At 43.9% G+C, this 23,377-nt stretch overlaps 1 protein-coding gene across 1 annotated transcript in view; it reads right to left on the reverse strand.

The window, feature by feature from the left end:
- Window positions 1-23,377, reverse strand: part of megf10 (multiple EGF-like-domains 10) — a 28,196-nt gene that overhangs the window by 1,773 nt on the left and 3,046 nt on the right. The window contains exons 2-24 of the mRNA XM_076163989.1: window positions 19,966-20,100; window positions 18,580-18,681; window positions 18,304-18,404; window positions 16,191-16,283; window positions 10,035-10,281; window positions 9,702-9,822; window positions 8,729-8,865; window positions 7,591-7,803; window positions 6,645-6,819; window positions 6,439-6,559; window positions 6,162-6,325; window positions 5,903-6,005; window positions 5,088-5,234; window positions 4,434-4,568; window positions 4,057-4,185; window positions 3,465-3,593; window positions 2,833-2,961; window positions 2,542-2,670; window positions 2,009-2,236; window positions 1,698-1,810; window positions 1,143-1,263; window positions 304-348; window positions 5-214 (exon numbers count right to left, since the gene is read on the reverse strand). Of these exons, the coding sequence (XP_076020104.1) occupies window positions 5-214; window positions 304-348; window positions 1,143-1,263; window positions 1,698-1,810; window positions 2,009-2,236; window positions 2,542-2,670; window positions 2,833-2,961; window positions 3,465-3,593; window positions 4,057-4,185; window positions 4,434-4,568; window positions 5,088-5,234; window positions 5,903-6,005; window positions 6,162-6,325; window positions 6,439-6,559; window positions 6,645-6,819; window positions 7,591-7,803; window positions 8,729-8,865; window positions 9,702-9,822; window positions 10,035-10,281; window positions 16,191-16,283; window positions 18,304-18,404; window positions 18,580-18,681; window positions 19,966-20,084 (3,211 nt within the window). The 5' untranslated portion in view covers window positions 20,085-20,100. The remainder of the gene's footprint in view (window positions 1-4; window positions 215-303; window positions 349-1,142; window positions 1,264-1,697; window positions 1,811-2,008; window positions 2,237-2,541; window positions 2,671-2,832; window positions 2,962-3,464; window positions 3,594-4,056; window positions 4,186-4,433; window positions 4,569-5,087; window positions 5,235-5,902; window positions 6,006-6,161; window positions 6,326-6,438; window positions 6,560-6,644; window positions 6,820-7,590; window positions 7,804-8,728; window positions 8,866-9,701; window positions 9,823-10,034; window positions 10,282-16,190; window positions 16,284-18,303; window positions 18,405-18,579; window positions 18,682-19,965; window positions 20,101-23,377) is intronic.

The following is a 23,377-nucleotide window of genomic DNA, read 5'->3' on the forward strand; positions in this document are numbered from 1 at the left end:
TCACCAACTTCATAGACGTTCTTATTATTAGTGGGGCTGCTGTTGTTAATCTCTGCGTACGATGAATACCGTCTGGCCGGAGACTTCATTTCCACGTAGCCGCACTCTGTGTTTTTGACTGTCAGCAGCGGCGGGTCCTTTATGGTCGCATATGGGTTTTCAGAGCTGTTGAGGGAACAGGAACTGGCGTGATAGGGCGTTCCCTTCCCCAAGTCTGGATGAAAGAGAGCGCAGCTTGTGAGAGATAAATATGAGCATCACAATAACCACTTCAGCTTTTATTTACGCAACATCAGAACGCACCTCGTAATGATTTCCCCACGTATCTCCTGTCCACTCCATAGGCACCTGGTATGTGAGAATGAAGTGCATTGATTGTCCTGTTAGCAACATGTTAATGAGCAGCTACATATGCAAGAGCCACACTTTGTACTGCTTCCTCTGTTGTGAAAGCAAAAAGCAAATGATGACATACAAGGTGTACTGTCGTAAGTCATTTACCTTTATGAATGACCCAATATTAATGCGAGATTAGGCTTCAGTGTTACCCAAAAATCACCTGTATGTTGTTTATGTAGATGTATGTGTGTGAAAGGGTATGGATGTATAGCTCATGTTTGTTTATCACCTGTAATGTAAGTCTGTTGTGTCCGTTCAGTGGTCCCTACTGTTTTGTTCTTTGTTGAGTTTGCTTAAAGTTTAACAGCCTTTATCAAATAGAGTAACTTGTTGTTTCGCTGTTAAAGGTTTGTAGTTTTATCCTTTGCAAAGTGCAGTGGACATGGTTGACTTATCATCGTCCATTTCTGTTGGATACAGGTCTAGTCAAGTTTATTTGTATAGTCCAATTTCACGTACATTGTCTCAAAGGGCTTTTCAGGCCTGAGGGAGGAGAGAAACCCACAGGAAACCCAGATAGACCAAACCAAAGCAAACTCCACAAATGAAGAATCAGCTTGTGGGTGGATTTGAATCCTGTTCAAACTTGCTGTCAGGTGCCATTGTGTTACCAGCTTGAGTTAACTGTTCACTTACAAAGCATTCCAAAGGTGACAAAGCACACGAGTGTCCACATGACCCTCTCGGAGCATTTTGTGTACATAATCCACCTGCACATACAGTACGTGTGTGTGGTGCCTCACCTAGTTCAGTGAAGCAGTCCCCTTGTTTCCAGTCAGCAGGAAGTGTCCCATTGTGATCTATGGGAGGTCTCTTTCTCTGCTCCACGTTTGTCATGTTCGCAAACTGCTGATTGCTCTTTGCCTGAAATTCATTTTTACAGACAGAAAGAGACACTGAATAAACCGAAAAGCAATGACAACACAACCATACGAACTGAATCCAGCATTACCATATTATATTTCAATTCAGTTAGACAGACGTCAGTTCGGACATAAGTCAGGTACACAAAGCAATGACTATAAATTACATTCCAATGAACAATTTGCTATTATTACTTTACGTTTTCTTAGAACATAGCAAAATTAAACCACAGGGATTACATTCGGGAATATCTTGGGATCTGCAGAGAGTGCCAGAGAATGTGTTTAGAGACGGGGACATTTGGACTATTTTGGTTAGCATGGTGCCTCCATGACACAGACCTGTATAAGTGGTGGAAGATGGATGGATGGATCCTCTGATATCTCTTTGCCTCTGTCCTATTCTAAACAGTGTGAGCGAGTGTACTGTCCTACCTTTCCATATGGAGAATTGTCCATATGTCGGGGGGTGACGCGCTGACTCAGGGTATGGTAGCTGGGATTGGAGTAGTTCCTGGGATGACCTTCACATGTTGGCACATTAGCATCTGAAAAATTGCAAGACCTTTTGAGTTCAACAAACACAAATTGATCAAAGTCAAATCCTGACACTGTATAAGAGTCAGTGCTCTGCAAACCAGGCTTCAAACTCCAAACCAGTGCCTGAACAGGATTAGAGAGATTATTATTTTTGAGCCATGACTTGACGTCATGACGTGGCTGAAGTTTGAACTAGGTTCATCTACCTGTGATAGTGTAATCAGCAGTGACCCTCAGGGCTGGAGTGTAGGTCACCGCTGGTATGGTGGGCTCTTTGCCCTTCTGTTTCTTCCTGTAGATGATGAAGAGGAGGAGGAGGAACAGAACCAGAAGAACCAGGACGATGATGCCTGCGATGGCACCAATCTGGTAGGTGTCCACTTGCATGGCTGCACTTGTTAAGCTGTTCAGGTTCCCCACCGCCACTACACCTGCTGCAGAGAGGGACAGCTTAGTGTGAGACACGTTTGAGTTCTTTTTGAATAGAGGTTGTTAGAGAGTGATGACAGTGAATAATTACATAACAATTTGACATAGATTTCACTCTGTTCATCCTTGTAACATAGCCAGTCCGGACGTAGGATCATTTTCATTATTAAAGGCCTTCTGGTCCTTCTAATTATTGTTGTTAATTTCTACAAGAATAAACCTGTACATCAATTACCTGATTAATTCTGTTATATGTATTGAAAACGTATAAAGCAGTCGTGTGGTGTGTGTGTGTGGGGCAGGTCCTCACCTTGATCACAGCGTGCTCCCTTCCAGCCGGGGTTGCAGTAACATGTACCAGTCATATGATCACAGGTAGAGTTGTTTAGACAGTCACACACCTGACGGCAGCCATAACCATATGAGCCAGAGGGGCACTCTGCAAAGAACAAAGAAAAAACACTCAAGCAAGCTTTATTTTCAACTGTAATGTCACTGAATTGTAACAGAAAGGGCTTTAACAATACAACCAAACTACTACTTGTTAGAAATATGGAAAGGATTAGTATGGATACAGAATGTAAGACATAGTGGTGCATACTTAGTTCACAGTGGAAGCCCATGAAGCCGGTGCGACAGGTGCACTGTCCAGAGATGTGGTCACAGTCGGCTCCGTTCCTGCACAGACAGCTCCGAGAACAGTCCTTCCCATAGAAACCCAACGGACAGCCTGCAACCAAGATTCTACTTTATTACATTAACTCAAACCTTCACACACACACAAACAATCAATCTGAATCAAGTCTCAGCTCACACCCAATAACAGCTTTATTATTTATCACACTTAAGTTAATGTCAATCCAATCTACTTGGTGTGTGTGTGTGTGTGTGTGTGTGTGTGTGTGTGTGTGTGTGTGTGTGTGTGTGTGTGTGTGTGTGTGTGTGTGTGTGTGTGTGTGCGTGCGTGCGTGCGTGCGTGCGTGCGTGCGTGCGTGCGTGCGTGCGTGCGTGCGTGCGTGCGTGCGTGCGTGCGTGCGTGCGTGCGTGCGTGCGTGCGTGCGTGCGTGCGTGCGAGCGAGAGAGAGAGAGAGAGAGAGAGAGAGAGAGAGAGAGAGAGAGAGAGAGAGAGAGAGAGAGAGAGAGAGAGAGAGAGAGAGAGAGAGAGAGAGAGAGAGAGAGAGAGAGAGAGAGAGAGAGAGAGAGAGAGAGAGAGAGAGAGAGTGAGAGACTAACGTTGGGTGCAGTAGAGTCCAGTCCAGCCAGGTGTACATTTGCATTCTCCATCATAAGCACTGCAGTAGCCTCCATTGTGACAGTTGCATGTGTGGATGCAGTTTGGTCCCCACTGACCAGGTGGACACGCTGCAACATGACACAAACAAAGGCACACATATAGAATATTATATGAGGGAATCCTGCAAAAAATATTAACATTATAAACTGTAATGTTGTGGATTGTATGTCTACAGGATGATGTCATATTAGTATCTATGCAAAAATTTGTAGTACTGGTTAGAGGTGGGATCAAGTTCAATCAAGATCAAGTAGAATTTGAGTTTGGAGTCCTTAACTAGTCAGCATCACTGTAATGCCAGGGTAATCAGTAAGAAGGGTAAATATAATTAGTTGATCAAAGTAGATTGTGTATTCTTAAAAATTGGAGTCCTTGATAAAGTTTAGATTTTGATGTAAATACATATACATAGCTTTTTAAAATTATTTTATTATTATGTTGAGTCTCAAGGCAGTGAAATTGATGATTCGAGTCCAGACTAAGCGATGTAACTCGAGTCCTCAGATGTGGCAGTGATGTGTGTGAACTTACGCTGGGAGCAGTCACTGCCGATCCATCCTGGGTAACACTGACAGGATCCATCAATGGGGTTACAAGTCCCGTTGTTGGTGCAGCTGCAGCTCCACGCACAGTTCTTACCAAAGCGCCCGCTGGGACAAACTGCACAGGTACAGGTACACTTAGTCATTCCTTGTATGTGTTTTGTGTAGGAACAGAAAATGACGTGATTAAACTAGCAGTTAGATTAGCATTAGAGCTGTGCGGCAGTTCCCGTACTGAAGTCACTCACAGTTTGTGCCAATATCTCTGCATGAACACTTGGTGGAAAGAAAATGTGTTTTATGTCTATATAAAATGTCCATAGGTATGCTTAACGCGAGGTTCTGTGCATTGCTTGTGATGCTCACCCTCGTTGCATAGTGCCCCCTTGAACCCTGGCAGACAGTCGCACTGTCCTGTGACGTGGTGACATGGTCCGTTGCTATGGACACACTGTGGGCAGGCCTGGCTGCAGCGGTGACCAAAGTAACCTGGGGAGCATACTGCAGAGAAGAGAAGACATGAAAACTCTGAGCCACTGACTAAGAGGGGCCTGATGTAAGTGCTGCACCTTTAATCTAGACTGCAATTACAATCTGTGTGTACAGTATGTATACAGTGCTGCATTCCAAATGGAGGAAAGCCTAAAATTTTGGTGGCGACAAGCTTTAAAGAAACATTGCCACATCAATTTAAACTGCGTATGACTATAACAAAGACTGATACGCACATTGGGGTTAGAATGAAACGTTATCTTCCAAACCACATATACAGTAGATGTGGACTGGCTCACATTGTCACTGTATGTCAGAACTCAAAGTCAAAACTATCCAGATGTAAATAGAATCCATAGAGCTTGCACACTTTTCATGACATCATCCCACCTAAAGTTATTCTGAATTCGGAGCTGTGAATTGCTATAAAGTAGTTACTTCACCTGGAGCATGGAGAGCATCGAGTTGTTATATTTCGAAATTAATTTTGGGGTATAGAACAAGAAGAAATTGTAAATGTGGACTCACTCCTCTGGCAGGTGGTGCCTCTGTATCCTGGGGCACATTCACAGGTGCCTTCATCTGGAGAACATGACGCTCCATTCTTACAGTTACAGGGCACAGAGCAGTTTGGGCCCCAGCGGCCCTCTGCACACACACTGTCACAATGAATACCTGCACAAACACACACAGAGACACAGTTAACTGTTGTGATAATATTTTAAGTAGGAGGTTTTGGACTAACTTCAGTTTTCATCCTAACTAAAGTTCCAGCAAGGGACTGCACTCAAAATGATACAAGCTATGATTGCTAAATTCAAATGTAGGACGTTGTGGGAATTCCTTGAGGTAATTCCTTAAAATCAAGTTCCTCCCCTCTTCCCCATTCCCCCTTTTCTGTCACTGAGCAGCAGGCTAACTGGGGTTCAGAGTGAGGAGCCAAGGGGAACAGGTACAAAGGGTTCTTTGAGGAGTCTGTGAGCACGTTGCTAAGCAAAGCTGGCATGCTGAGCATAAACAGTGAGGGGGAAAAAACCCAAAGCAGGAGATAAGCTCCTCGCATCAATATGCTGCTGAACAAGGACAAAAAAGTAAAGGAAACAAGATGTTTTACAAAATGTCAAATAACAAATTCCTCTCTTGAAACTGCCACCTTATTCTGATCAACAGTACAAACATTAATCCCCACATTTCAGAGGCTGTGACAATATAAGTTTGGTATTTTCCACTTGAGATGGGACTAATAATAGTAAATTAGCTCACAGTCTACATTTCTGTTCTGAGTTCTGTTGATCAACTTGAGAGAATGACCTGAACAGTCAGCCATGAGAGTAGAGATGTACCTGTCCAGCCAGCAAGGCAGCGGCAGTGGCCAGTGGAGTGGTGGCATCCATCTGCATGGCTGCAGTCACAGCGCTCCTTGCAGTCCAGGCCATAGGTACCATCCTGAGAAGGCCATGTTAGAGTCATTATGGACAAGCTCGCTAGAACTGACTCAACATCAAACGCACTCAAACATAATCGGCTATAGTTCAGGGAAAACATATCTGTGCTTGTCCCATTCATTGGGCTTTAGGAGCACACAGTAACAGAAGTTATTACCTGGCAGTGGAGCTCACATCTGTCTCCTCTCCAGCCTGGTGCACAGGTGCAGGAACCATCCAGAGCGTAGCATGCTGCTCCATTTCCACATCTACAAGTGGAGTTGCAGCCCAAACCCCACGTACCACTTGGACAGTTGATGGAGCAGTCCACACCATGCCACCCTGACAGGACAACAACACAAGTGTGATTTAGTGAGTGATGATGAAAAATTAATAATTAATAGTTTAGCTGAGAGGCAAAACACTTGCTCCTCTGCTCTCTCTCCTCCTCTCACCTTGTTTGCAGGAGCAGGATCCATCCACTGGTGAACACTGAGCTCCATTCTTGCAGATACAGCGGGAGGAGCAGTTAATTCCATGGGTTCCTATTTGGCAGGGGACTGAACAGTTGGAGCCCTGTGACGGTAAACACATCCAATATATTTTCAGAACAGAGCAGTCTCTATCAAATCTTAAGAAGAGTCATCAGCTTTGGGTTCACCTTGAAACCTGGCGCACAAACACACTCTCCCGTCACACTGTTGCAGTCGGCTCCATTCTGGCACTGGCAGACCTGCAGACAGGACTCTCCAAAAAAGCTTGGAGTGCACGCCTCATTACAGTAGAGGCCTGACCAACCAGGCTGGCACGTACACTCTCCTGACATTGGGTGGCAGCTGGTAAGAGAGAGGGACAATAAGATGATAAGAAGAAAGTGATAATAATAGGAAAAAGAAGATTCCAGTTTCATTTTGTGACAATAACAACCAAAACATGCATCTGATAGATAGAAATGAGAATAAGAGAAAGAGAGATGAGGTAATGGGCTTTTTTTTTGTTGCCCCGCCAGTAGAGGGGGCTATGGGCTGCAGTGTCCATTGTTCAATCTTTGGATCAGACAAGATTTCCTGACCTCTACTGACATTAGGGGAATCATGGAAGGAGCAAAAGTCATCATAATGTTTTCCAGCATGACAATTAGCTGCAGTGCCACAGAGGAGGAGGAGAAGGAGGAGGCGGACAGGCAGTGTTTGACAGCTGGGCCACCTGAAACAGCAGGCCTATTGAGGAGCAGAGGGACAGCTGTTCTGTGCCATGACACATGCAGGCCACCAGCTGTGCCAGTCTAACTGATCAGAGGCTACAGGCACATAACTGTGTGCAGGCTTAACTATCAGACTGTTGTGCTCTTACAAAGTCGGAGCCATAAATTTTGGATTTAGGATTTGTGTTCACTGCTCAAATTTCATTTTAACAGCAACCAATTGTAGAAGGAAAAGAGAGACATGGAGACACCAGGAGAGGTTTATAGCAACATCTGAGCTAAATCACTAATAATGTTCTGGAATCAAAGCAAACATCATCTTTGACACTAGAAACATGTCTGGCCTAATCCTGAAGTAAACTTGCATGCTTTTATGGTCCATTGTAACAGTAGTATTGATTACCTGCGTGTGTTTTGAGCATAGCACGGACACTTCTTATCGCATTTGAGTCCATAGTAGCCTTCAGGACACAGTCGGACCTCACACATCTCCCCTGTGTATCCTGCTTGACACTGGCACACTCCGTTGGTGTGGTAGCACTTGCCCTTGTTCATACAGTTGCAGGTCTCCGCACAGGCAACGCCATAAGTACCAACTGGACACTCGTCCTGGCATCTGCACAGAGGGAGAAATAACCCAGAAGCGATGAACTAGAGAGGTCAATGTCAGGATCTGTTGTAGTGTCCAGTAAGAGAGAGAGAGAGAGAGAGACTTTCTGGCTTCATTGTTCTTCATTCTTCCTCCCCCTTCTGTCTCTCTCTGTCTGTTGTAATGACTGCGGTATTTTCAAACATTTTATAAGACTTGTACTATATCATTACAGCTTGCAGGATACAAAACAATGTCAAAATTCATTGAAGCAACAGGATGTAGGCTGGATCCCTGTGCTCAGTGCACAGAGGAGCATCAACCAACAACAGTCAAAAGTGTGTATACATGTTTATGTATATATATATACAGTATATATAATGCAGTGTATGATACACATTCCACCATAGCATTGTCATAATACACTAAAAAATCCCCCACCCCAACCTTGCATTATCCTGTTAATGGATTCCAGTGGGTAAGGGCGTGGTACAGCCGGCCCTGTTCTAAGCAGTGCTGTACCCGTTTGGCTTCCCTCAAGCCTTTATTCACTCATAAAAGTGGAGTTGAAGGGCTATTCCTGTCGCGTCACTGGTCTGCCTAAGTATATGGTACATGCCCTCTGATATTGCTAATTATATGGACTTATAGCTTTGGTTGGCACACACTATGAAAACACTGACTGGGCTTTCTGTTGGTGTTTTCTCTGTAAAGAAAAGGTCTGGGAGATTATAATTGTACTTGAATTGTTTTAGTGTGTGTGTGTGTGTGGGGGGGGGTAGGGGGGGGAATAGACAACACAGGATATGAGACAAGCCAGTGTCATCATCCTGACGTGATAATATCATGAGTAAATTAGTTATACGATATACTTCATCAACAGGTTTTCTCATTACTTGTTTTTTACTTCTCTCTCCCTCGACAGCTGGTGTCAAACATCCACACCACTCACCGTTCTCCTGTGTATCCAGGGCTGCAGAGACATTGTCCAGTGGATGAAATACAAATCCCGTTGTTGTGACACTGACATTCCTTGGAACAGTTTCTTCCAAAGCGGCCTTCTGGACATGGCTGGCCACACACGGTACCCTGCAGCAACAACAACAGGAAATTTCCTTTTACAACTGCATATTACAGAAAGTGCATAATGATTCTTTTAACTCCATCCAAATGGAAAATTAATAATCAGACTTGAATCAACACCAGTCATCCATTCACATACATATTTGGCATTAAGTTTGTACACCTGCAATCTTTCTACACACACTTTTAACTTCTGTTTAAGCATTACTACAAAACATAACTAAAATAAGAGTGTATTGCTCTTGTATTCTGGATTTTAGCCATGGACCACCACAGTCGCACTCTCCTATCACTATATGTCGTCATGCTGCGTGATAGTAACTCGTTATCGAAACATTTCTGTTCATGATGTCATTATTTTGAGCTTCTGTTCTCCTTATGCCCTGGGGTCTTGACCTGCTTTTTGCTTCTTTGATGCAGACTCTTCAAAATTCTTTAAGATCTTTACTATCATCATCCACACCTTCATCACCTCGTCCTCCTCTCTGTGCAGCAGTGGATTTTTCACAGCTGTTCATTTTTGATGATAGCGCTCAGTTCTTACAAAGCTTTAGAGTCGACAGAAAAGCAGGAAGATGCAACACAAAACTGCAGGAAGACTCATTACATTTGGAGGACAGCCACCAAGATGTTCATCAGGTAAATGGAGACTTTAGAGTTAGAAACATTGCTTTAATAACTGTGTTTTTGTAAGCATAACATATCTGGTTTGTCTTAAAAATCAAGCAACTATTATCGCAAAACACATTTAAGTCAATAAACGTGTGAAATAAGAAACATTCAGAGGAAGAAAAAGCATAATATGAAAGTAAAGGGAATGATGCCTGTGTGTGTGTACGTACCATCCATCCTGCAGGACAAGAACACTCTCCAGTAACATGGTGACACACTCCTCCGTTCTGACATGGACATCTCTCCTCACACTGCCGCCCATGTTTACCTGGTGGACACAGGTCTTCGCAACTGCCAGGGAAAGTATTTTTTATCATTATTACACCATGTATTCAATACATTTTACACCCTCTTACCATTCTTTAAGAAGCTTTGTTTAAATATATCTTGGTGAATATGAAACATTGCACTAGGTATAATACTAAATGGTGTTTACTTTACATGAGTGCCAGCCACTTTCCAATGCAAAAAAGTTCCACGTCGCTTTGTAAGGTTTAACTTACAAAGCACCGGTGTATCCTGGTGAGCAGTTGCATTCTCCGGTCACATGGTGACATGCAGCTCCGTTCTGGCATTGGCATTTCTGTTGGCATCCGTTTCCGTAGGTGCCCACTTCACACTGGGCCTCGCAGCGCCAGCCTCTGTAGCCCGGCGTGCAGATGCAGGCGCCGGTGATGGGATTACATAGAGCTTTATTCTGACACTGGCATCTGTTACTGCAGTGAGGGCCCCAGTGGTTACTGTCACAAGCTGGGGAGGAGAGGAGAGAAAGACTTCATTTAATGTAGTTCATGATCTCTGCTACTGTCCTGGCCTTCATTTTCAAATCCTAGTGGGGGGGCGCGACCCCTAGGGGGGGGGCGCAGAGCTACTCCAAAACTTCTGATCTATAAAAGGGGAGCGCGAAAGAAAAACTTTGGGAACCACTGGCTTAGCATCTTATCTGGATTGCTCCGATCATATTTTGTTGTGTACCCTCCATTGCTGTAACATGTAATGTACCTACGTTTTGATCTTATCATCAATCATCTTTACTGCCCTAAACAAGCAGAAACAGGAGGCTGAAACCAGAGTCTGCTACTCACATGGAGAACACATGATCCTAAATACAGCGAGGTGGTGAGTTAGCATGGCTGTTACAATCCACCTCATTAACCTTTCTGCTATTGGATTTCAACCACACTGCAAAACTGCACACACATGCGCAAGCTCAAACATGCATCTGGCCTTCCCATCACCACTTGCCGCATGGAGGCTTCATCAGGCTGCCCACAGTAAACTGGTAAACTGCACAACGTGTTGGACCACATATTTATTCTAGTTGTCTTTCATCTGGCACAAAGCAGAGCACTGCTGACTCCAGCTCTGGAAAAGACCGGGGCAAAAATATCAGGGAGTGAGTTGGGTTTACAATGCTTTCAATGCCAGACCTTTCATTACAGCGGTCTACGTCATGAAGGTCTATATTAAGGATCGGCCAAAGTGAGATTTTGTGAATCACGGATCAAATTGTTCCGATGATGCATTTGCTGTTTGGTTCAGTTTGGTCTCAAGAAGAAATCCCCGCCAGAACCAAATATATAAACACAAGTTATGTCACAACACTTCCTCGTTCGCTCATTGGTCAGAAATGGGTGCAGGTCAGAGCCACAACATCAGCAAAGATGGAATTTTAGGTCCATGTATCAAATTAAAGCTAAATACGACTTGATCTAGAACCACAGATGGTCCTCGATCAATCGATAGATCAAGATCACCCTGTAGCTGATTCTTCAGACAATTCCTGCAGCAATTCTGTGTATTTCTTTACTTAAAAGAACAAAAGCAGTATTATGATCGTCTGCACCTCCATGTTTACATTTGTGTTTTGGTCATTTCTCCAGAGAACCACTAGCACACCTATGGTATACACACCACCTTACAATGAGCAGACAACAACGCAGCATTACTTAAAACTTTGGTAAATAATTTCCCATTTTGTCAATAGAAAGAAAACTAGTTCCAACATGAACGCTGACATCAGCCTCGCTTGCATGAAAGCACTCCAGCTCTCTCATGCGACTGTCTGCAGTGTTCAGTGATAAGCAGGCTCCTTTATTCCTCCTGCATTAGTCTGTTTCACTTTGACCTGATAAAAAGAAGTGCACGCTGCCATTTCCTCAGGCGGGGTGTGTGTGTGTGAGGGCCCATGTAAAAACCCTCTTCCATTCAATTGTGCCATCCTGGTACGTTTGTGAAACCTGACCTAGATTGAAGAAAGGCCAAACTCTCAGAAGCTCAGGGCTCCTCATCCGCTCCCCAGGGAACACACTGTTCTCTTTTCCTTTGGCCTATTCAAGACGGCTATGAAAAAAAAAAGAAGAGAAAAAGCGCACAGTGCCGCGGTTTGGTCACAGGGCTGGAAGCATCATGGTCTGATTCAATGTCACTCGTTATTCTAGATCGTCAACATGGATTGAAAAATGAACAAGACTTCATGATGTGAACCAGACTTCTGCTGTATTCTGTATTCGGAGTATTCTAAGACTTATAGTTACTCAGAAAAAATCTAAAAATACGTCTTCACACGTCACAAAAAGAAGGATTTAAGGGGGAAGAAGTCTGACAAGAGGAGGAAAAGCTTCACTAAGTTATTTGAGCCACCAGTTGTTGAGAGCTCTGACTCTCCAGAATTTGGGGGGGGGGGGGTTGTTTTCCATCTATTTAGTGATTACCCAGTCCAGCAGGCATGATGTGCTCATGGGAACAGAGGGTGAGAAAGGGTTCTCGGTGATACAAAGGATTCCTAGGGAGAGAAAACATCTGGAGCATCCCCAGAGTTAACTTCCTCCTCCATAGTTTAATTGTATTTTACAGTTAAATCCCCATTATTATCTCTTAATCAGTGGCTTGAGTATAAACACATACACACACCCACATGTACACTCCATTCACAACAAATTGAACTCCAGTATTAACAGCAGTAAGTGTATCAAATACCCCAAAAACACATTCTTGCATAGGCCAATTACTCGTATTAATGTGTTTTTAATTATCTGGACAGTTAGTTCTTCTCTGTCACGGTGATCACAAGCATGTTGGCGTGCTCAGCATGAACAACAAGAGTCCACTTAAGTTTAGCAGCCGACATCACACATGTCAGGCCAACATAAACCTTGACCCTCCCCTCGAGCTCGCCCATCTCCTAATCCGTTCCTCCCCTCTCCCCACCCTTCACCCTGATCATCCATCCCCTTAGCCTCTTCATCCCAATATCCCCTCGTTCCACCCCTTCAGCATCAACATCATCTTTTCCCCCCTCCCTTAGACAACATCCTCCGTCCCCCTTTACCCCTACTCCTCCTAAAATATGTCATATGATTTCCAAGTAGAGAGAATCACGGAATGCAATCATACATTTTTTTAACTACTTTGGGAATGTAGGAGATGTAAATGTCAATTGTCCAACAACAAGCAGAGAAAGAGAAAGATGCCCTTGTTTTGGATGTAGACTCTGCGAGCGTGTGAGTCAGAGGGACTGTGTCACATGTGTGCGTGCGCCTTGAAAGAAACACATGGGGAGGAGAAACGAGCGTGTCCAAGAGGTTGTCTGAGTTTACAAAGTTGGCAAAATAATAGGAAATGGGCATTAAGTGCTACGTTCCATGCAGAGCAGCATCCCAAAGAGCAGTGTGAGTCAGGACATTGGCAGCTCTGCAAAGTCTGTTAACACATTCATAACTGGACTCCACAGAAGAGCTGCAGTGACCTTCTCAAATCAGATACCTTCAAACCAGGACCTTCAATACCTTCAAACCGTGTTGTTTCCAGCTTTGTTTCCCGTTTTCTAACGCTACGTTTACTCCTTGTTGCTCCTGAATCTGTTTCCCTTTTCCTCCCGTCACTTGTTTCCCGTGTCCCTGGTTAGTGTTCTCGTCATTCTGGTCGCTGTATCTGTTCCTGGTTTGTCTCTGTGCTCCTCTAGTAACCGTCCCGTCCGTGTCTCTGTATTCCTTTTTGTGCTCTGTGTTGTTTTTGTTAGCACTTCTCCTCTTTGCACTCACATCTGGCTCACTAATCTCTCTCAGGTAAGATCATACCAGTTGTAAGTGCAATACTTTGAAGGTAAATGGTTAAATTTGGAAATCATTGACTATCCTTTCCTTTCCCCTTCCATCCCTGTAACATCTGACTCATCCCATCATCCTCTCTTCCCTCCCTCTAACTCCCCTATACATTTTCTCCTACTCGTCCCATCATCCTGCCATCCATCCATTCATGCCTATCATTCATCAAGTTACCCAGATAATCACAACTCATTTTAAACACAGTGCTGCCCTTGTCTTTAGTTTCTCCTTCCGGCATTGGGTGAGGCTCAAAGTAGAATGATCCAGCCTCATCTCTCTCAGGCGGGCAGCCTAAATGTTGTGGCGTAGCGTGGCTGGTGAATGACATTTCAAATGTTGCGTATGAGTATGAACAGACGGTCTTCCACTCACTGAGTAAAGCTTCAGTCTGATAAGAGAGAAAAGACTTAACAATGGCAGCAGAAAGACTCTGAGAAAAGCAACAAAGAGACTCTGTGACCTCAGGCTGCTTCACTGACCATGTGTTCCATAAAAGCTTTGGACACAACACTTGACCCGCTGATCAAGAAAGGCAGGCAACCACTCTGGATTTAACAATGTTATACAGACATACAGTGAAACATTATCACACAGCTCTTTATATTAAATATTCTTATAGTTTTGGCTTTAAATCTTTATTCATAAACCACAAGGACATGAGTCACATCACAGGCCGTGTTCCTTAGTCAGATCTGATCTTTCTGTCTTGATGATTCACTTTCATGTAACCAGAGCTACAACGTGCCGACACTGAGTGATGACCACACTTACACTGCTGCCCATAAAGTTGGAATAAAAAACGACTCCAACTTAATGGACAACAGTGTGCATGTGCCTTTGTAGAGAGAGAGAGTGAGACATAAAAAATGAGGTAATGGCCTCCTGAGCTGCTTGTGTTCTTGTGTTGTTATGATCGGTGCTATGTACAAACTCACAAGCCCCCACAGCCCGAGGTCATTTCCTGCCGCACTGTTTTCTCCTGCTTTTTCCTTCTCACCCCTTAACACTGCACTGCCCCCACTTCCTGATCTCGGCCCCCAAATTGATCCTCAGACGTATTGTTGGGGCCCACTGACCTGTAAAACAGAGTCAATGCATCCGGCTCTTTGCAGGCAACCAGAGGAAATTAAACTTACATGTCTAAGGGGGCTGAGGGGTTAGGGTCGACTAAATCAACCATCTCAAGAAACAACATGATGATACCTATGCAGATTAAAGCATCATCATGTGATACAGCCTTTCTTCTTCAAAACACAATTTTATCTAAATATCCCAATAAAAATGGGACAATATGCAAGTAATAATACACTTAGAATAAAGAGTTGACATCTACAAATATGGGATCAGAAACACTGGAGTTCATGCCTCCACCAAGACTGAGAAGCCCCAAATATTCTGAAGAAACATGGAGACTTGCCCTCCTTCCTTCCTCCTCTTCCTCTGCTCTAACTTGTCTCTTTACTTTAATACCGACCCTTTATCATTTTTGTCTTTTTCATACTCGCCCTCATTTCCCATCATGACTTGATGATAACAAACGATGTCAGTGTGACGGCACATTAGTTTATTATTTAACCTTCCAATTTCCGAGTAAGTCATTCCCACATAGGATCATAAGGTCCTTATATATAATTTTTTTTAAGATGAAAAGAGTGTGTGTGTGTGTGGGTGGGTGGGAGCAGACAGACAGGCCAGGCCTGTTGGGGCCCAGTGGAGCCCCAGTGCCCAGACACAACAATAACCTCTTTATTACTAAAGTGAAACCCGAGGCGTCAGGGGCACACCCCATGGGCTCCTCACACATATCAGCCTACAGACACAGACACACACTCAGAGAATCACACGCTGTGGAAAGTGTCTAACACACAATCTACTCAGTCTGTTCAATGCCCTGTTCAAGTTCAAAGCTGGGCAAGATGTTGATCACGATAATGAGGATGATGCTGATGATGATGATAATGATGACACTAACAGATACTGTCAATTAACTACTGTGCACACTGAGTGAAAACACTGTATTATGTACTCCCCCAAAAGCCCTCACTGTTCTGACTGGCCAGCTGCATTCACATTAATCAAAATTAAGCTATCAGGGCAATTCAAGGCCTTCAGGTTTATCTAATTAGGCATCAACCTCCAGTTTATTCAACACAAACTCCTGATGTATTTCATTATAAACATAAGGGGAGACAACTAAAACAGATGTCACCTTTAAAACTTCGTGGTGAGTGCATATGCGGAATTTGGAAAACTGTCACCCACAAGGTCTTGTTGATAGTTAACAGGTTTGTTTGCCACAGATTTTTTTTCATGTCGAAATTGGTCATCCTGTCTAGTAAAATATGTTTTTCAATTATTCAAAGAGAAAAAATAAATCTTCCAGAGGGTTAATTACTTCCCAGTTGTGGTCTTTGCCAAATGTTTGCTGGTGTTTGTGAGGTACAGTGAAGGTGTCTGCTGCCTTACAGCAGTCTGGTTGTCTCTGCCAGGTCAGAAAAGACAAACACACAAAGCCATGCACACTCATGGACAGCAACAGCTGTGAGAACTTACCGCTGGAGCAGTTGGAGCCTCCCCAGCCTGGTTCACACTGGCAGGTGTTGGGGGCCATGCAGCGGCCGTGAACACAACTTTCTGCACAATGAGCTGCAAAAGAAGGAAGAAAAGCACAGGCACAGTTGAGTTGAAACACTTTTCAAATTGATTTGTAATAGAATTAGTAATGTAACTAACAGTCAGCTCCAGTTGATAAGAATTAAGAGGCCAAAACCAACAATGGGAGGCAATGTTACACTTTCACTAGAACAGACCAGTAGACTTGAGACTTTTCTTTGTGTTTTCTTGAACAGGGTAAGCAGGTAGAGACAATGGATGGATGGACACACACATTCAGTTGATTAGTCAGTTTATTTGTTCTGTTCATGGCATCATGGCAGCAAATATGAAGTTGCTGAATCCATGAGGAGCAGTAGGGTGACAGTTTACTCCAAAAACTGAAAATTAAGCAGTGAAGTGATGCTGTGTCTTAGACTAAAGACTAAAGGAAGATGTTCAGTCATGGGACACTGGTGCACTAATTAAAGCGAAAAGCTTGATGAGAGAGCTTCAGTTATCTTGGCGCTGGGAAGTTAGCATGTGTTTGTTATGAATCCCCCCTTTGCACTTGGGGATGTGGCTTTGCGACTTGACTCTGGAACATGTTAGATCTAAAAAACTAATAATCAATCAGTCTTGATATGGTGAAACCAAAGCTCCGGGGCCAACTCATTGCATAATCACAAACTATAACTATGTTGATCAACCCCTGAGGCAAACCATGCTAAATTCACGCTTTCAACTCAAATTAGTTTCCTTTACAATCTGAGGCCCATCTGGAAATGCCATGCTGCCGGGAGTTTTTGGCTAACAATAAAAAGCTTAAAGTGAGGATATCGAGTTCAACATGTGATAGCTGCAGAGCACAACAGAGCCTTTTTACACCCAAAATAAAGCAGCATCAGAGCGCCTGGGGCACATTAACCAACCCTCGCTCAATGAGACACAGCTGACATTATTACAGACACCATAATAACAGGCTGAGTGTCAGGATGACATTTGTTTTTACTGTTGGGCTACAGTTGCTGTTTTTGCCACTGGCCTCTTTGACTCTGGACCTCACACCTGTTCCTTTGCTGCTGGTTACTTAAGAAGGGGGGGGGGGGGGGGGGGGCACAGTAGCCCTTTGACCACAGCGCTGTGTATATTCCATAGCTTCCTGCTCTACACATACTTGATCAAGTGGGTTTAGCCAATCGAGATCTGTGAGGCACCAACAACCAACCATGTCTGGGTTCAACAGAAAGAGCTGCTGTGGCTGGTTGAGGACCTTGAACAAGGATGAGAGCTTAGACACAGAAGAAAGGCCTACTGTCACTTGTTTTAGGTTTACACTTTCTTGAAATTCCGTCTCTGCATTTGACCCCGACCGTCTTAACGGTTTAGACTCCAGAGGAGGAATGAACTAAGAATGCGCAGCTGTTCTCTCTGGCTGCAAACTCCTTGAATTGCGCTTACGTCCGTATTTATTAAAGGGGTTTACAGAGGTTACACAGCTACCAAATGACAGAAAAGAGGCACTGCTGCAGTTAGGTTCATGGATTATGGTGGTCCTCCATCAGCATTTTCTTTGGAGGACCACAAGCCATGAGATACAGTTAACAACCCTTGGCCAGGGCTTCCTGTGAGGCATTGCCAGGCAATAGTGATGGCGTCTGGCACAAAGCAGAAAGGAGACACTGGCTGCACCTGATCCTGGTTTTCTTCCTGTCTATTACAACAGCTATAAAACAATGAGCTCCTCCGGCTCAGGAAACGTGCAAGCCCCTGCTTTGATGGCACATACTGTATAAGGTTGTGTCGACTAATAATAAACCAAGAGACTCCGTTAAGACCGAGAGCAAGACCGAGACCAATGCTCAGACTCTCATACTGTCATGGCCGGCAGTGTGAAGAGACGCTCGTGCCTTCTTGTAGCCTTTCACACATGGGAAGTCGTGTCAACTCTCATGGGCCAAAAAATGTCCCCGGCATTTGGACTCAAACTCAAAGCAGTGCTACCATGAGCATGATCAGTATTGTGCATGTAGATATGTACATGTATGTGGTGTATGTGGGCAAACATACTCACGGGCACAAATCTCTCCATTCTCGAGGAAACCTGGGCAGCACTGGGACTTTCGCCGATACATGGTCTTCTCCCCTCTGCGGTAAGCTGTCCGATAGCTCACCCTTCACACCAGCAGGAAGTAAAGTCACACAGTCAGCTTAGGAAAAGGTTCTTCACTTAACATACTCTCACCTTTTTCTCAAAACTTTCATGACCATTCTCTCACATTTATTAATACACACAACAAACACACACACACACACACACTTTTCACTTCTTGTTGTTACCAGCTCTTACCTGTGTCTGGTGCACTTGAACCAGTTGAGGATATCGGTGCAGCTGGTGTAATAAACCTGATCAAAAGGATGAGCGTACGACTCCTGCACCGTCACAGAGTAACTAAAGCACAGAGAGAGGAGAGAGACGTCTGCTGTCAGATACGTGGAAAAGAGAGGGAGAGAGAGCGAGTGTGTGTGTGTGTGTGTGTGTGTGTGTGTGTGTGTGTGTGTGTGTGTGTGTGTGTGTGTAGGTCTTCATCAACCTGTCATGACCTCTACTCTGATGGTCTCCAGTACTCAGTAACTACTGAGTGCTTTAATAAGCCATCATTCAGCAACTTCTGTATATCCAATCAGGATAAGGTAACTTCAGACTGTGTGTGGCCTTGTGAGAGCGTTCCTCTGTGGCCTCAATTTGTGAGCATATCATAAGTACTTGCATGATTGTTTCGAAATGACTGGGGTTGTGACAAATGACTCCCGTGTGAGTTTTCCCCACAAACACTTAACTGATGAGATGCATCATAACTGCACCATTAAAGTATCTGATAGAATCGCTTACATATTTTCTATTCATTCTAAAGATTAAGCACTTTGTCCACAGTGTATTGTATTGTTACCAAGGTTACAGAAACAGCAGCAGCATCAACTGAGACAGTATGTGAGGCATTAAATGAATCCTCTCATACTCGATCAAGCTTCTCCTCATATCACTCACTTTTTGTGGTTGTCACCGTGTCTGCTATCACGTACAACTCAGGTTTATACAGAGAGTGTCTCCTCTCCATTTCCTCCTCTCTTCACTGCCTCTTTCTCCATCACTCTTCAAGACAGGACTACAGACAGTCTCTGAGCGCATATGCAGCTGTTTCCTCAGATTAGACAGTGAAAGTCAATCTAGCTGGGAAAGCTATTGCTACCTTTGTTCTTTTCAGTCCCTATTAAAAGATTTACAAGCTTCCTCTTTATTTGGAAATCATCCAGCATTTGGTCGTTACCTTTTAACACCTTTGTCATGTGTCACTTTGTATCACATGTGGATGAAACTATGGTTTACAATGACTGAATCATGTGTCGTAAACATGATACTGTCTCCTAGAGGTAATAATACGATGATGTAATCATAAACTAGAGCAAAGCACCCGTGGGGGCTGAAAGGTGCTTTGCTCTATTTCACCCCCTTCACCTCAGCCCTACCTAATACACCTAACCCAAGCCTCCTCTGACCCTCCTCCCTCCCCTTTGACCCTCCTGCCCTCCTGCCCCACCTCTGCCCGTTCTCCACCTGTCCTTGCCAACCCTCCCGTAACACACAGGATGTTTCTGTCCTTAAAATATGGAGAAACACAAATGTCTGGGTTTCAGCAGTGGAAGGTGCCAGCAGGTGTTTGGCGAGCAGACTGACCTCTCCCAGTGACTGCACACGTTGGGATCCTCTAGGTTGAGGGATGAAGTGATGCAAGGCAAGAAACAGAAGGCAGCGGCCAATAGGATCGTCCTGCTGCACCACAGGAACGCAGCCATCTTGTCAGAGTGACACCTTGAGAAATAGAGGAGAGTTACATTACGTTACTAATTTTATGGCACTTGCTTCTGTTTGCCTCTGGTGGGGATGAGAATTACTTAGCAATTGGCAGGTATGAAACACATTAGTCTCACACACACAGAACACACACACACCTCCAATTTGTAGTATAATGTTTGTTAGAAACAAATGTCTTCTAATCAGCACAGCAGTCTCTGTCACTGCCCTGTGTTTACTGCCTGTCCACAGAAATGAAAGTTCTTGTACACAGCCGTGCTCTTTTGTTTACCACAATGACAGAATCCCTCTGGATGATTACTGCTTCCAAAGAGTCCAGTGTTATTTAGGAGTTCAAAGCCTCCTATAATGATAAAGGAACCACCTTAAGCTCTCATTTAAAGTTTGAAACTGTATGACAACGTCTTTATAGGAACTTCACATAGTTCTTACATACTGGATGAAATGTTCTAATCCTCTGTACTTTATGAAGTATACTGGGCTTTAACATCCCATAGCACTTGTTTATATGATGGTTTAGGAGAGAAGCAAGAGGCCACATCCTTTTTGTTACAGCCCAAGTCCTGTTTGTTCCTCTGAGCCATTCAGGACAGCATATTTCTCTGTCTGCCCAGTGAAAGAGTTGAGAAAGCTTCCCTGACATCAGTAGTCATGTCACATCACCTGTGTGGATTTAGTGTGGGAGAGAAATGCTCCATCAAATGCAGTGTAGAAAGAAAACAACCTAACACCACATGTAACTTTTACACAGCACTTTGTTTGCATTTCCACCAAGTTTTTTGTTTGCTACAGTGGATCAGTGCAAAGGCTGTATTTAACTCTCACAGTGTTTACAGCCAGTGACCACTAATGGAGTGTTTAAAAAAAATCACAGCAGTGTGGGGGGGCGTGGATGACATGGGTGAAATCGTCAACAACCACTGTGGCAACATTTACATTTATTGCCTTGGTAGATGTTCTGATCCAAAGCGAAACGTAACACAAGCAACAGAACATGCAGAACAAAGTTTCAGTAGCAGACACTCTTAGATGAAATGATTCAGACAAAAGACCCAGACGGATTCAGAAGATCAAATGAAAGCGGGTAGTACCTCAGTGGAAAATGATTGTTTGAGAGAAGACCTCTGTAACGTAATAGATTACAAAGACACACAAACACAAATTTGACTGATAACAGGGTTTTCTTCTCTACTTTGAGTGTGGATGTTCTGAACAGGCATTAACAGTCGCTCTCCAATGTGCTGTGACCTCTGACCAGGTAGGACAGCCTATTTTAAATGAATCATACTGGGGCTTTGTGATGGAAACACAAGCCACTCTTCTATAGCAGAGTGCTGTGAATGAGAAGGAGATTAGAGTTGAATGAGTTCAGTTATTTGGGTGCATCTTTGTTGGCAATAATAAAGGACTTGAACTTCAGCAGCTCCTGGAAGCCAGAGGAGAAGGACGACCAGCTGTTTGTCTAAAGCAGCAGTCGCATTCTGGATGATTTGAAGAGGTCTCAGTTTCCTACGTGCCAACAGTATGAATGAACATGTAAGATGCCTGCGCAAGAATCAGCAGAGAAGTGAATTTGCTGATTTGTTGAGGTATTATAGGACCGACTGGAACAACTAATAGATTAGGGTTGAATTCATGGTGATATGAGAAGCTGTGTAAGAGGATACACACACACAGTGAGGCGATGATGGAGAAGAGAAAGGTCCCAAGCAGTGACCCAAGAGGTACCCCAATAAAATGTTGAACAAAAAGGAGATTTTGTGTAATCTGTTGGATTTGTATCTATATGTATCTCATCTCATCAAGACCAAGCACTCATCTTCCTACTTAAAGTACAGAAACAACTGTTGACACCCAGAGATGTGGCCATTTTATTACTCCAGCTGCTTGGTGCATCTCTTGGCACAAGTGAGAGAGTAAAACTAACAGAGACCATGGAGGTTAGCCTGATGCTCTCTTGCTGTCCTACTCAACTTCAACAACAACTTCAGTTGTCAGTGGAAACCTGCAGGGTGGTTGCTGACAGTGTGTCTGTGAGAGGGTTTAAGGGGCCAGCGTGGCCAACCAGCTCTGGTTTCACTGGGCTAGGACTGGGCACAGCTGCAATCATCAGGGCTGAACACCCCCAACCTGAGACAACTGCACTGCTGCACAAACAAAGGCCTTGCTGTGTGTGAAACAGCTTGACACACACAAGCCCTAATGGAGCAGATTAGAGTGCCCGGCGCAACTTTGATACGCTGTCCAGGACCGACGCCTCTCCGTACACTCACGCAGGACTGCCAGGAACCAGAACCTGGTCTCTCGAGTCCCTCCAGGATAAGACAAAGGCTGCACTGAGGCCATGCCCGCTTATTTGTTTGCTGTGCAGATGCAGCGGTACATCAAATTGAGACTTTGAACTGTATTTGCTATTATATTGCTTTATATTATATTGCTAAGTGTCAGCAGACATTTATGGCCATATAATCTTCTGTCACATCTAATTCACACATTAAAAGCATTAGAGCAATTCAATGCGTCGTTTCCTTCACCAGCCAACAAAGCGATTGCAAAGTCTCACATTTCCTAGTGAATGTCGGTACACTTGTGGTAAAAACAAGTACTGTTTGAATGACTAAAGTAATCAACAACCCAACATGCATTAATATTTTCCCATGTTGTGGTGAACATGACAACACTAACTGAACAGCAATAGGGATTTAGCCAAGATGTACTTACAAGTTTCATTCCTTTTGCTGTCTGATACCAGTGAGAAAACACAACAGCTGTGTGTTTTGGGGGGACGAGGGGGGTACGGGGGTGCATGTTTTGCTGGTCTTGCTGTGTCTTTCTCGCAGGGCATGCTAGCTTTTCCCTGACACACTTTCACTGGGGAAACAATTGAGTGTGTGTGTGATCCCACAGTCCGCCTACTGACACCACAACCAAATGAGTGATTAGTGGATTATCTGCTGTCTGCATCAAAGGATACACTGCTGTAAGATATCATTTACACTCCGGAGGATGTTTAGGATAAGGCAACAAAAACACTTTATAATAGGATGGCAAGTGCCTCTTGAAAATGTTTATCAAGACACTTCACTTGTTCAATAATTCATTCATTTATTGTCAACTCACAATCTTATCCTTCACACCAGATTGAAATGTGTCTTCTGTGGTGCGTCTTATCTTGAGGAGATCATACTCTCGCTTTGGAATATACCACCTTCCAATGAGCACTTGAATGCAGCATTACACAAGGCCCTACCATGATTAGTTGCACTTCTCTAAT

This window comes from Genypterus blacodes, unplaced genomic scaffold (assembly GCF_046128005.1).
Source record: "Genypterus blacodes isolate CSIRO-AG114 ecotype Tasmania unplaced genomic scaffold, CSIRO-AGI_Gbla_v1 ptg000133l_1, whole genome shotgun sequence".
NCBI classification, from domain to species: Eukaryota; Metazoa; Chordata; class Actinopteri; order Ophidiiformes; family Ophidiidae; genus Genypterus; species Genypterus blacodes.